This window comes from Cucurbita maxima, unplaced genomic scaffold (assembly GCF_002738345.1).
Source record: "Cucurbita maxima cultivar Rimu unplaced genomic scaffold, Cmax_1.0 Cma_Scf00015, whole genome shotgun sequence".
Lineage (NCBI taxonomy): Eukaryota > Viridiplantae > Streptophyta > Magnoliopsida > Cucurbitales > Cucurbitaceae > Cucurbita > Cucurbita maxima.
Genome location: NW_019272031.1, coordinates 3,883,601 through 3,897,234, shown reverse-complemented (window position 1 = coordinate 3,897,234; position 13,634 = coordinate 3,883,601). Strand labels below are relative to the sequence as shown.

Sequence of the window (13,634 nt, the reverse complement as noted above, 5' to 3'; positions counted from 1 at the left end):
ATCACAATCCACCCCAATTCGGAGCTCAGCATCCTTACTGGCATATCGTCTCGTGTCTACCCCCTTCGGGGAATAGCAAGAAGGCCGGTGTTTGACTCTGATACCATTTATAACCAACCAGATCCACCACTAGCAGATATTGTCATATTTGGGCTTTCTCTTTCAGGCTTCCCTTCAAGACTTTGAATCGTGTCTGCTAGTGAAAGGTTTTCATACCCTTATAAATGGTATTTTGTTCTCCTCCCCAACCAAGGGATATCACAAATTCTTTTTTGTCTTTCTTAGTCATCTATCTTCATGATCGCTCTCATTCGAATGTGATCTCGGTTCATTCATGTACTTTTCATTTACTCGGGTGTCACATTTCTATAGTATACTGAAAATGATATCACACCCTAATCTTAATAATTTCATCGAGTTCTTCAATTTATGACAAAAATATCAACAAACATGTCGATAACATTACTCCATAAATTAAGCTAAAGTCCTAAAAGATATCCAAAATCAATGGAGTGTAGTAGTTGTAATAGTTGTCTTAGACAATGAACTTTAAAGTGAGTACATGAACCCATAATCCTTAACAACAAGGGACCATTGTTTTTGAAAATGGGATGTTTGCAATTTTCACTACATAAATTTTTGGTTGTTTTTTCAATGTTTTGTTTTTATTTTTATTTTTATTTATAAATCATTCCTTTTGGGAAAAAAAAGAAAAAGAAAAATACATTCCGACTTTATGTTCTGTTTGTAGACACAGAACATAAAATTGCTACAAGCTCTGCGACATGATCAAGATTCAGCATTTGATGTCCTTGACATTTTTGTACATGCTCTGCGACATGATCACGTTACTCACTCCTTGTTTCATGTCACCGAGCATAAAATTGCTACAAGCAAAGCACGCTAATCATGAAGTTTCTATGATTGAGCAACTGAAATGGGAAGTACACATTGTTGGTATAAGTAGTGATTTTTTGTGAGATCTCACGTTGGTTGAAAAGGTGAATGAAACATTCCGTATAAGGGTGTGGAACCTCTCTCTAATAAACGCGTTTTAAAACGGTAATGGGTCAAAATGAACAATATTTGCTATTACAAATGGCATTAGAGCCATACATCAAGCAGTGTGTCAGCGAGGACGTTGAGCGTCCAACGGGAGGATTGTGAGGTCCCACATTGGTTGGGAGGAGAACAAAACACTCTTTACAAGGGAAGCTCGAAAAAAAAAAAAGCCAAAAGGGGGCAATATCTGCCAGCGTTGGCTTGAGCCATTACAACTCCAAACCGAACATGCTTAACTTTGGAATTCATATCTTTCGGCCATCATATTTTCAGGATTATTCCGATGTGAACAAATTTTTAATGATAAACTAAAATTATAATATATTCCAAAAATTTAACATAAAGTTTGGTATTTTATTGAGAGAGAAAAAAAAACAAAATAAAAAACAAAATAAAACTATATTTGTAATAACCTAAGTCATGTGAAAGAAAAAATCAACCCTAAATTAGAAATCTGCCTTCCAATTTAAATAATTTTAAATACATGCCACGTCATCGGTGACAATTTCAAAATATTTCGTTACAATAAGGATAAAATCGAGATTTAAAAAAAATTAATAACTAAATTGGTAATTTTGCCAAGTGGCTATGGAAAGTTCTAGAATTTTTTCCAAAGGGTAATAAATGGGCCGACAGCCACGTGGTGGGATGGAGACGTTGAAATTGGGCCTGAGAAATGGGCGGGCCTCAGGCCCACTAAAATTCAACCACGGAAATATTGTTTTGCGTACGTAAAATCCATTCACCGACTCACCAGCACGGACCATAGATTTGTCACCGTAATACCACCGGCAGTTCCGGTTTCCTGTCTTTTTCCCTCGGATTTTCCCTCGAATTTAAAGCCCGCGCACCCCACACTCAGCCCATATTCAGCACTCGCCTCTTCACTTGCTATCTTTCTCGAAGTTTCGGACCGATATCTTTACTTGTTCATCAAGCCAATGGGTAAATTGCGTCTTTCTTTCAGATTTCTTTTCAGTATTGGATTTTTTTTTGCATTTGGTTTATGTTTGGTTTTGACGATGGATCGTGTTTGTTATTTTGACTGATTTTTTTTCTCGTTGTTTTTCGTTGGTTTTGCGTTAATTTGCAGCTAAGATCAAGATCGGAATCAACGGTACTTCTAGCTTGTTTCATTTCTTTAGAACTTGTCTGAGATGATTTTCTTGTGTGAATCTGATTGATATTCTATGATGTGTTGCGTTTGTTTGGTGTGGAAATGAAAACCAGGATTCGGAAGAATCGGGAGGTTGGTTGCTAGAGTTGCTTTACAGAGAGACGATGTGGAACTCGTTGCTGTTAACGATCCTTTCATCACGACTGATTACATGGTACTGTTAGTCCTTGGAGGCTTTGGTGTTTTTATTTTTCTCTGTTTCGTGATCGTTCGATCACGGGCGTATTGTTAAGTCGTAGTATGAGCTGTGTCTCGTTCGTATTTTAGTGAATTTTGAATGGTTTCCTGTTTGTTTGGTGGAATAGACCTACATGTTCAAGTACGACAGTGTTCATGGCCGCTGGAAGCACAGTGACGTGAAGGTGAAGGACTCTAAGACCCTTCTTTTTGGTGAGAAGGCTGTCACTGTTTTTGGCGTCAGGTATCGTTGTTTTTCCATTTTCCTAGAGCTAATGCATTCGATATGAGAGCTCCTTTGCAATCGATTGAATGTTGAATAATTCATGATCTTAGAAACCCGGAGGAGATCCCATGGGGTGAGACCGGAGCGGAATACATTGTAGAGTCCACTGGTGTTTTCACAGACAAAGAAAAGGCTGCTGCTCATTTGAAGGTTCACCTTTCCCCGTCTTTTTTGTTTCTTTTCCCTTCTGTTATTTGCTCAGTAGGTAAATGTTTTCAATTATTTTGCTTTTTACAGAAGCAGTGAACTCTATTTACAGAAGCCTTTCCCTATATTCATTCATCTTAGCTGATTTTATCTTTAATGAATGATGCAGGGTGGTGCAAAGAAGGTTATCATCTCTGCCCCCAGCAAAGATGCCCCCATGTTTGTGGTGGGAGTCAATGAGAAGGAATACAAGCCAGAACTTGACGTTATTTCTAATGCTAGCTGCACCACCAACTGCCTTGCTCCTCTTGCCAAGGTTATTTTTTACTTGCATGTCTGTTAATTCTGTTGCAATTTCTCGTTATTGATTGCCTTTCTTGACATTCAACCTTAATTTCTTACGAAAATTTGCAGGTTATCCATGACAGGTTTGGCATCGTTGAGGGTCTGATGACCACTGTTCACTCAATCACCGGTCGGTTTTTGATTTATTGAGACTTCTTGTATTGAGAGTCTTGATATGATTGAATTTTGTTTGTTTTTAAACTACCGCTTTTGTTTGCAGCCACACAAAAAACTGTTGATGGGCCATCTAGCAAAGACTGGAGAGGTGGAAGAGCTGCTTCATTTAACATCATCCCTAGCAGCACTGGAGCTGCCAAGGTATTGAATCTTACACTCTGATGCACGTTGTTTGAGCATTGTCTTGCCTCTGATGGTTTCTTAGGCACAACTAAGGTCGTCCATTCTGTCTCTGTTTAGGCCGTTGGCAAAGTCCTTCCAGCATTGAATGGTAAATTGACCGGAATGTCTTTCCGTGTTCCCACTGTCGATGTCTCTGTCGTTGATCTTACAGTGAGGTTGGAAAAGAAGGCCTCTTATGAGGATATTAAGGCAGCCATCAAGTAAGGACACTGTGTTGTTTGCACAATTACTTAAAATAAGTTCTACCAGCTAAAGACCGCGCTGGTCATTCGACTCGTGGGATATAACTGAATGTTGAAAATCGGTACTTCGTGGTTCTTAGGGAAGAGTCTGAGGGAAAATTGAAGGGAATTTTGGGCTACACTGAAGACGATGTCGTGTCCTCCGATTTTGTTGGTGACACCAGGTTTGGCTTCACTTCCTCCACTGTTCTCAGCATCATCTAGTAATTAAAAGAAACAATTGGCCGTTGTTCATTGTATGTAACATTACTTGTGCAACCATCGCAGGTCAAGCATCTTCGATGCCAAGGCCGGGATTGCATTGAATGACCAGTTTGTGAAGCTCGTCTCATGGTACGACAACGAAGTAGGATACAGGTACGATATCAACTGAATACTCCTCATTACTGGCATACCACCTTGTATACCCCTCCAAATTTTTTTTTTTTTTTTTGGGTAATCTCGATGAACCAACTCCAACTCCAACTTCTATTCGTTTTTTTCTTGTCAGTTCTCGTGTCCTTGACTTGATCATCCATGTCGCATCTACCCAGTAAGAAGTTGGCTTTATGATAAAGGGTTTTAGCTTCCATGGTTTGTTCTTCCCAGTACTAAAGAATCTCAGCGATGAGGATCAGAATATGAATAAGACAGTTCTCCAGCCGCCGGTCATTTCTTTCCATTTCTTAAGTTTCTTTTCCTTTTTTTTTTTTTGTTGAGATATGGTGTGGATTTCACCCGCTTTATATGTGTGTTTGTAATGGTCTTTATGTGTAGCAAAAACCCCAACTTGAGATAAATAGATAGCTCATAAAGCTTGTTGTAGTAAGCTCCGTCCGTTTCTTTTATGAAACTGTTGAAATATTTCTGAGCCCACCATTAAAACAAAAACAGGACACAAGGGGCTCAATGTAGAGGTGTCATGTGTGGATGAAAATGGAAAAAACTAGAAAATTGAACCACTTTTGAAGCTAAATATTAACATTATTCGTCATATTCCACGTCATTATTACTGATATTCGTAAATTTATGTAAGAAAATCACAAAATTTTGGAATATCCAGGACCATGTACATCACTATCACCAGTCCCTACCAAAACTCAGGCCTGCATTTCCAGAGGGGAATCAAAGCCCTTTAAGAATTCAAACACTACGCTAGGCTACAACCATGCATTTGACAGACGACACCCACCCACCATTTTCACCTTAATTATTTTTGCCCACTTTTCAAGGTTCCCCATTTCTTTCAGCTACCTCATATGGACCATACATTGCCCGATTCCATTTCTGACCAGTTATCCCGTTATTTTCCACCGACCGCCGTTCCCACTTTATTGTCGCGTTCTCTCTCTCTGCAGTTTAAAACCCTTTTCAAGCATTCTCAGCCAGTAGTCATTTTGTTCGCTATTTTCACTTCCTGCCTTATCTCCAAGTCCTCGAAGATTTCGTTCCAATGGGTATGGTTTTGATTCTGCCTTTCCTTTTACTTCCTGAAGTAGTTTCTACTTCTGACTTCGCCTTTTTTGTTAACTTTTCTGATTCTTCTTTCATTTGGTTGTGGATTCTGCCTCTGCGTTGATTTGCAGCCAAGATCAAGATTGGAATCAACGGTACTGCATCTGACTTGCCCTTTTTGTTTGAAGAGCTTTGAATACACTAGATCTGACTAGTCTTATAATGTTTCTTGTTATGGAAATGAAAAACCAGGATTCGGAAGGATTGGGAGGTTGGTAGCTAGGGTTGCTCTTCAGAGAAATGATGTTGAACTTGTTGCTGTTAATGATCCTTTTATCACCACTGATTACATGGTATTGTTACTCTTTACAGTTAATTTGTTTGTTCTTACAAACAATTGCTGGCCCTTTTTGTGATTTTGCTGGATTTTGAATGGTTTTTTGTCTCTTTGTTTGGTGGTGTAGACCTACATGTTCAAGTACGACAGTGTTCATGGCCAGTGGAAGCATCAAGATGTGAAGGTCAAGGATTCTAATACCCTTATCTTTGGTGAGCAGGCTGTTAAAGTCTTTGGCCTCAGGTATCAAATTAGCACAGTTTGTCTACTTCCCTAGTCCTGATCTGTTAGGAAGTTTGGGAGTTTCCTTTGAACAAATGATTGAATGTTGAATATAATGAAACTTTAGGAATCCTGAGGAGATCCCATGGGCTGAGGCCGGAGCTGATTATATTGTAGAGTCCACTGGGGTTTTCACAGACAAAGACAAGGCTGCTGCCCATTTGAAGGTTGTTTTCTGTTTCTGCATGTGGGATTTTAATAAATTTCTCCTAATATTATATTATTGAGTTAGCTTGAAAAATATGGTTCTTTAATGGTTTATATTTTGAACTTCACGTTTTAGGCTTCAAAATTTTGTTAAAAAACTAGTTCTTATAATTAATTTTTTTAATCACTCGACAAGAATCTAAATCTATGTGAATACTCCTTGTCCTAGCTTACTATTTTTGGCTTCAAACTTCTGTTTAGGAATATATTTTGAACTTCATGCTTATTTTTTTCTTATGTTCATTCATTAGTTAATTTTCTACTCTTTATAGCATCCATCAGTAGTCAAACTGTTTTACTCGAACGTATACGCATTTGGCATTCATTTGAGCTAATCTTTGATAATTTGATGCAGGGTGGTGCAAAGAAGGTAATCATCTCAGCTCCCAGCAAGGATGCTCCCATGTTTGTTGTTGGAGTCAATGAGAAGGAATACACATCAGATCTTAAGGTTATATCTAATGCTAGCTGCACTACCAACTGTCTTGCTCCTCTTGCAAAGGTTATTTTCCACTTCCACGACCACGACTTATCGATAAATTGTTCGACTTTCTTAATATTCTTGGCTATGGGGTTGATCATCTGACTGTTTAAACTCAAAATATTTGCAGGTCATTAATGATAGATTTGGCATTGTTGAGGGCCTCATGACCACTGTCCACTCTATGACTGGTGGGTCTTCCATCATTGGCAATTATAGTTATAGTCCTTATTGGTTATTATGTAAGAAGTTTAGCTGTTTTTAGGAGCTTGGTAATACTGATCATATTATAGTTGATTTTTTTAGAAGCACATTTGATTGCAATTATTTTAAAAGCTATGGCAATCCCAAACTGAGGCATAAGAGGGATTTGTTTGGTGTACTCATTTTGGTTGCTTTCAATTAACTTCTTTTTATAGCCACCCAAAAGACTGTTGATGGGCCATCTAGCAAGGACTGGAGAGGTGGAAGAGCTGCTTCATTCAACATCATCCCTAGCAGTACTGGAGCTGCTAAGGTATTAACGATTGATGAGCTCTACTGCTGATATTCTGGATATTCTTTCCTAGTATGTCTAAATTCTGTTCCAATCTCTGTGTTCGTTTAGGCTGTCGGCAAAGTCCTGCCTGCATTGAACGGAAAATTGACTGGAATGGCTTTCCGTGTTCCTACCGTTGATGTCTCGGTCGTTGACCTTACTGTAAGGCTGGAGAAGGCAGCATCCTATGAAGATATTAAGGCAGCCATCAAGTAAGGATACAGTTGTTTACTAAATCCAAAATGAAACTATTAGTTTATCACGGGGCAACCAATTTTCGGGTTTTTGATTATGTAGTTATCACCATTTATTTTTTTTGGTTTTGAGAGAAGTATTATCTTTTGATTCGTTCTCTTTGTTATGTTACTAGGGAGGAGTCTGAGGGAAAGTTGAAAGGAATTTTGGGTTACACTGAAGATGAGGTGGTGTCCACTGATTTTGTGGGTGACAACAGGTATGGTTTCTCGTGGTTTTGCATACGAATACTTGTACGAATTTGAAGTATTTTGGAGTTTTAATAAGAATAAAGTTCTAATACTTAAACCGTCCAGGTCGAGTATTTTTGATGCTAAGGCCGGGATTGCACTGAACGAACACTTTGTGAAGCTCGTCACGTGGTACGACAACGAGTTAGGCTACAGGTAAAACACAGCTTTTCCATATCTTTATCATTCCTGATATGGATCATTTCTCTGAACCCATCAATCGTTGTTTTGTTTGCAGTACTCGTGTTATCGACCTGATTTCTCACGTCGCATCTGTCAACTAAGAGAAGGATGCCTTCATCAAGCTTTGTTTTGCAGCAGTTCCTGAGGCTCCATCGATGAGTGAATTGAGAAATAAAAAACGTTTTCAAGCTTCTCTTTCTCCTTACCTTTTGAACTTCTTCCATTTATAAATAAATAAAAAAAAAAAAAAAAAAAAAAAAAAAAAAAAAAAAAAAAAAAATCTCTTTTGCTTTGAAATGTGACTTCAATTTTCACCTAATGTTCTTCCTCAGTGAAGATATCTATGTTTTCTGTGATGTTTTCCATGGACTTATTCGTAATTTCAAGTTAATGGATTTTGGGTGTTAGATTCTTATTATTACCTCCTCTGATATGATATGATATTATATTGTCTCTTGGGCTTCCTAAAAGGAGAGTTCTTTGATTATAAATCATGATCATTTCTTTAATTAGTCGATGTGAGACTTTCATCATCTAACACTCTTTCCAAACAAAGTACGTCTTCCTTTAATCGAGGTTTGACTTTTTTTCTTTTGAAGTCTTAATCATTTTTTATTATACTGGAAGTTTGTTTCCTTTTCTTGCTTTGGGCTTTCCAAAAAATTTTATATTAATGGAGAGAGTGTTCTTTAATTATATACCCATGATCATTCGTTAAATTAGCCGAAGTCAGACTTTCATCGTCCAACAATTATGATTTCAACATTTTTTATAGATATAGTTTTAATTAAGTTTCTATATATATATATATATATATATTATTCGCTTTTAGTCCAAAATTTTAGAGGTTAAATTAAAATTAAATTTGAATTTTAGTAAAAAATTATCTAGAACTTGACTTGTACTAATTTTTACTCTAAAAACTTCTAAATTTATCAAATTAAAATTCAATAACTATTACTCTTTATTTTAAACTTAATAAATGGGCCATTTTCTTATTCTAATACAAAAATTTAATTATTTTTTAAAAGTTTAAAATATGTGAATTTCAAACAAATTAAAACGACTAATTTTCAAGAATTGATTTGTAAATTTTTAACGTTTTTATATATTCAAGAATTGATTACTTTGACAGCAAATTCCTTTTTCATTTTAAATTAATTTATAAATTACCAAAATTAGTAAATTGCAACGACTACGAAATTTTTGGTGAAAATTTTTATATATATATATTCTGTATTTATTAAATTCACGCGCTGGCGTCCACCATAACACGACAGTATAACACAGTTACAACATTCAAATTTCATATTGTTTTCGATCTCTCCGCCAAATCTCGTTTCGTTACTCCTCTCTCTCTCTCTGTTTAAAATGCAGAGTTTCAATTTTCAAAATCTTCACCTGTTTCTTTGATTCTGATCTCAAATGGCGTCGTCTGCTTTCAAATCGACGACGAAACGGACGCCGATTGGAGCGTCGGTTTCTTCAAACGATGACTCCGTTTCCACCAATCGGAGTTCGATTCACCGCCGTTCTCGAAGTCTGAGCCGGTTTTCTCACCCTCTGCCGTCGTCTCCCGTCGATAAGGGCTTTGGTGAGGGTTCAGCTCGGCGAGGTAGGTTTGTCAACACGTCGAGAGGCTCCGGATTTCCTGAGATCAGTCTCGATGACTTAGCGGTTGAATTCTTTGGTTCTGGTGATCGAGGGCGCTCCGCTGCGCGGAGCTCCGAGTCGAGTAGTGCTAAGAGCGCCGTCGCGTCTTCGCTTAGACGCGGGAGGTCGATATCGAGACACGGTAGCGCTAAAACTAGTGGCGGTGGTAGCGAGGGTAGAGGAAAAGCCGATTATAGCGTAGGTGGGGGAAAACTGGTTCCTGAAAGTAATTCGAGAAGAAGACGCTCTGTCTCGGTGGTTCGCTACCAGATTAGCGATTCGGAGGTGAATTTTATCCCATTTTCTTCGATTTGGTTCTACTTTGAATAATTTCCTGCTTAGCTATTGCATCCATATGAATTCAATATTGAGAGTCGGAAGAAGAGTTGAATTTTTGTTCCTATAGAAGCTTAAGATACGACGGTTCCTAAATAATTGTGCTTAAGATACGATGGTTCCTAAATAATTGTGTGTTTTCTGAATGGAAAAGGGGAAAAGTGTCCTATGTGCTACTGTGAATGCTTGAGTTCTTATAATTGGATAGAAATGGTTAAGCTTATATCTACATGCGGTACCATTATATTTTTGCACCTTTATCTGTGTGAGTTTTCCTTTTGTAGAATTAGTGATTTAACAATAGCTTGAGAACCCGCATTTGCTGCTCAAGCTTCTTTATGATGTTATAAATTCCCTATTTCCATGTGAATTTGAATAGGTGCTAGTGCAACTATCTCTTTATGAAAGCAAACTTCATATTTTAATGGATATAGTGGGAAATTGACTTAGTTTTACGCACCCCATGAATGCAGAGTGATCTTGATCAATCTCAGGATTCTGGAACTCTTATGAGAGAAAAGAGCTACGGTACTGGAAATAAGCAGAAGCCACTATCCCATAAGGCTGATAATTCAAATCGTAGACCTATGCTGCGAAGATCTCTTAGCCAGAATGATTTTAAGTGCCATGACGGCTATTCAGTAAGCTCTTCCCCCTTTTAATCACTGTCTATTGCATTCACTCGTGGTTTGGGATGGGTGAGGAGGAGGGTTTGCATTATGTGCTTTCCACCCTTTTTATGATCACTTTCTATTACAGAGCCAGTCTTCAGTTCTAACAGATGACGAAGGAAAGGATGCTTACTTCGGTAATAATGTAACGGAGAAGACTATTCGAACAATTTGTGCAAGAAAGGTCCATTATGCTGTGTAATATATGAAAGTTAATACACAAATTTTGAATGTTCCATCCATTACATATCTGGGTTTACTTCACATCTTTCAGGCAAAGCAGCTCAATGGGGATGTTGTTGATAATGGCTTGTATGAAGCAATGCGGAAAGAACTTAGACATGCTGTTGAAGAGATAAGAGTGGAACTTGAGCAGGTGTGTGATCCTTGTATTCTGAACTAGGTTATCCTAATTGTTTATCTAGATTTCATCTCAATTCCTTCCAAATAATGTAGGAAATGGTGAATAGAAATTCGTCTGTTGGAACTCTTAGTGATGACTTGCATTCAAGTGATTCTGGTGTTCAGCATACTTCTCCATTTAAAAGAAATTATTCTACAAAGCAAGAACAGGTAAGAATACATGTTTTTTTCTTCCATCTTGATGTTTTCTATAATTAAACCAATATTTGATCTACCTCTGACATTGTGAGATCTCACATCGGTTGGCTAGGAGAACAAAGCATTTTTTATAAAGGTGTGGAAACCTTTCCCTAGAAAACGCGTTTTAAAAACCTTGAAGGAAATCCCAAAAGGGAAACCCCAAAGAAGACAATATCGGCTAGCGGTGGGCTTTGGCCGTTACAAATGGTATCAGAGCCAGACATCAGGCGATTTTCCAGCGAGGAGGCTAAGCCCTCAAGGGGGTGGACACGAGGCGGTGTGCTAGCAAGGATGCTGGGCCCCAAAAGGGGGTGGATTGGGGGGTCCCACATTGATTGGAGAAGGGAATGAGTGCTAGCGAGGATGCTAGGATTCGAAGGGGGGTGAATTGTGAGATCCACATCAGGTGGAGAGGAGAACGAAGCATTTTTTACAAGGGTGTGGAAACCTCTCCCTAGGAGACGAATTGTGAGATCTCACATTGGTTGGGGGAGGAGAACGAAACATTCTTTATAAGAGTGTGAAAACTTCTTCCTAGCAGACGCGTTTTAAAAATCTTGAGGGGAAGCTCGAAAGAGCAAGTCTAAAGAGGACAGTATCTGCTAACGGTGGGATTGGGTCGTTATAGACATCGTTGGGAATTTCTATTGCAAGTTATGGGTGTTCATCTTCCATTTAGTTTCTCTTCCACTTATTATTCTTTATCTTTTCTTCTCTGGCATTGTAATATAAAATCTGCTATCAATTAAGTGTTTCATTACATGTTCTGGTGGTGACTAATTACCTCTACACGCAATGACAGTCAGATAAGCGCAGAGATTCATTGGCCAAGATGGTGCTGCAGGAGCAACGTGCTCAAGAACTTCCAAAGACGGTTAAAAATTCGTCCCCTGATCTGACGAACGTTGTTGCCGAGAACTCCTCGCGAATCAGAAAGGTGCTTGATTCTTGATTTCACTTTAACAAAATGCAGATCCTAGATAGGTTAAATGATTGTTCTAATCTAAGAACACAAACATTCAACATATAACCTCCTGAAACGAGTTAGAATCTCTCATTCATATGTGTAATGTTGATGATCATTTCTGTTTCGTCTTTCAGAGGAGCAACGACCGAAGTAGGATGTCAAAAAGATTGACTGAGGAGGCAGAAAAATACATTGAGGACTTCATTTCCAATGTTGAAGATACAGATATTTCATCCCTTGATGGCGATAGGAGCGACACCAGTTCATCTTTAGGAGGAAAAACAAAACCAAATTTCGAAATTCCAGCAGCCAGCAAAAATGTTCCTCCTGGCATGGATGGTGTCCTACTTCCATGGCTGCAATGGGAAACCAGTAACGACGCTACTCCTTACCCTCGAAAGAACACAATCCGACCAGCTATGACTCCACAAAGGTTTCCATGGGATGTAAATCAGGTGAGATCTATGTCATGAGTAATCTCGGAGTTTACGTTAAATTACATGTTCACTATTCCAATAGGTTCTTAACTTTATTAATTGTCTAATACATCATTGAACTCAGATTAGATACCTTTTTAAGTTCAAGGATCCATTAGACACTAACATGCAAACCGTTTCCTTTTTCACAAAAACCCCGACAAAGTTAGGAGTGTAATTCTCGAGATTCTTGATCTCTGACCTTTAGGAGTTGGAATATTGTTTTTAGGAAGCAAGTAATGCCCAAGATCTATATAACCATTCTGGTAGCAGCCAAGGGAGTTGGAGCCCTGGAGTTGCCCCTAGCCTTTCTGGGAAAGTTGTTGAAGATCTAGGAAGTAGATTCAAGAAAACTGGTGAGTATCAGAACCAGTCCTATTTGGAATCGAGAGAATCTCGGATATCGTTCGATATCGACGAGTATCTAAAGCGTCCAAGCAATGAAGATTTTCTCTTAGAAAGATGGAAGCAGCAACACAAAATCAACTCCGGTGGTCTTTTGCTTTGTAATCATGTATTTTTGTAGCTTTTTTTTTTCTTCTCTCACATTTATACTGTTCTTAGCCTCTCCCTCTGTTCCTCTCTCTCTCTCTCTCTTCAGTATTTATTGGTTGTAAATTAGGAAGGGCTCACCATAAGTAGAATTGGATAAACTCCTAAGAGAAGAAATTTAGGGTTTATGTGATTGGCTGTTTTATTTTTATGTTTTGAGTAGGTCCCACAAAAAGAAAAAATCTGATTTTTCTAAAAAAAATTCATCCTAAAATATAATTTTTATTAAAAGAGATTTTGTTCCCAAACAAAAATATAATATATATTATACCAATATACTTTTTATCTTAAATATTATCACAATATTCTCAATATTTATAAAAAAATTTCTAACTTCTTTCTTTCTAGATTTATTAATTTTTTTTATTTTATTTTAACTGTTAATTATAAGTTTATTTAATTTATTTAGTTATTATAAGTTAAAATATTATTTTAATAGGTATAATTTGAAATAATTTATTTCTTATAAATCTTAAAATTAGTTGAAGTTAATTATTTTTATTGAAATTAGTTTAATATTAATAATAATAATTTTTATGCATTATATTCATACATGTTTTCATAAGTATTACTAAAATCGTTTTTATTTTAATCAGCCAAAGGTCTTTTAATATCAGTTTAGGCCAAAACAAG

The 13,634-nt window shown here is 37.4% G+C and overlaps 3 protein-coding genes across 4 annotated transcripts; all 3 read left to right on the top strand.

The window, feature by feature from the left end:
* The first annotated feature begins 1,918 nt into the window (after nt 1–1,918).
* Nucleotides 1,919–4,604, top strand: LOC111489984 (glyceraldehyde-3-phosphate dehydrogenase 2, cytosolic-like). The gene is made up of 12 exons (XM_023138395.1): nt 1,919–2,007; nt 2,156–2,179; nt 2,293–2,393; nt 2,545–2,660; nt 2,753–2,852; nt 3,019–3,165; nt 3,264–3,324; nt 3,415–3,512; nt 3,612–3,754; nt 3,877–3,960; nt 4,064–4,153; nt 4,287–4,604. The coding sequence occupies exons 1-12, from the start codon at nt 2,004–2,006 to the stop codon at nt 4,330–4,332; spliced, it is 1,014 nt and encodes a 337-aa protein (XP_022994163.1). The 5' UTR covers nt 1,919–2,003; the 3' UTR covers nt 4,333–4,604.
* Nucleotides 4,605–5,046: 442 nt separating this feature from the next.
* On the top strand, nt 5,047–8,158 carry LOC111489983 (glyceraldehyde-3-phosphate dehydrogenase, cytosolic-like). 2 transcript variants are annotated; one of them, XR_002719486.1, is made up of 13 exons: nt 5,047–5,232; nt 5,362–5,385; nt 5,483–5,583; nt 5,695–5,810; nt 5,917–6,016; nt 6,412–6,558; nt 6,668–6,728; nt 6,957–7,054; nt 7,145–7,287; nt 7,446–7,529; nt 7,627–7,716; nt 7,799–7,973; nt 8,013–8,158. XR_002719486.1 is itself a non-coding variant. In XM_023138394.1 (12 exons), the coding sequence occupies exons 1-12, from the start codon at nt 5,229–5,231 to the stop codon at nt 7,842–7,844; spliced, it is 1,014 nt and encodes a 337-aa protein (XP_022994162.1). In that variant the 5' UTR covers nt 5,047–5,228; the 3' UTR covers nt 7,845–8,158. The 2 variants fall into 2 exon arrangements, 1 of the variants encoding a protein (XP_022994162.1); XM_023138394.1 differs by having other exon boundaries at nt 7,799–8,158.
* An 897-nt stretch (nt 8,159–9,055) lies between these two features.
* Nucleotides 9,056–13,125, top strand: LOC111489977. Its single transcript, XM_023138385.1, has 8 exons — nt 9,056–9,681; nt 10,206–10,373; nt 10,492–10,587; nt 10,678–10,779; nt 10,860–10,976; nt 11,809–11,943; nt 12,108–12,428; nt 12,679–13,125. Exons 1-8 carry the CDS (start codon nt 9,169–9,171, stop codon nt 12,973–12,975), a joined length of 1,749 nt encoding a protein of 582 aa, XP_022994153.1. The 5' UTR covers nt 9,056–9,168; the 3' UTR covers nt 12,976–13,125.
* The last annotated feature ends 509 nt before the right edge of the window (nt 13,126–13,634 follow it).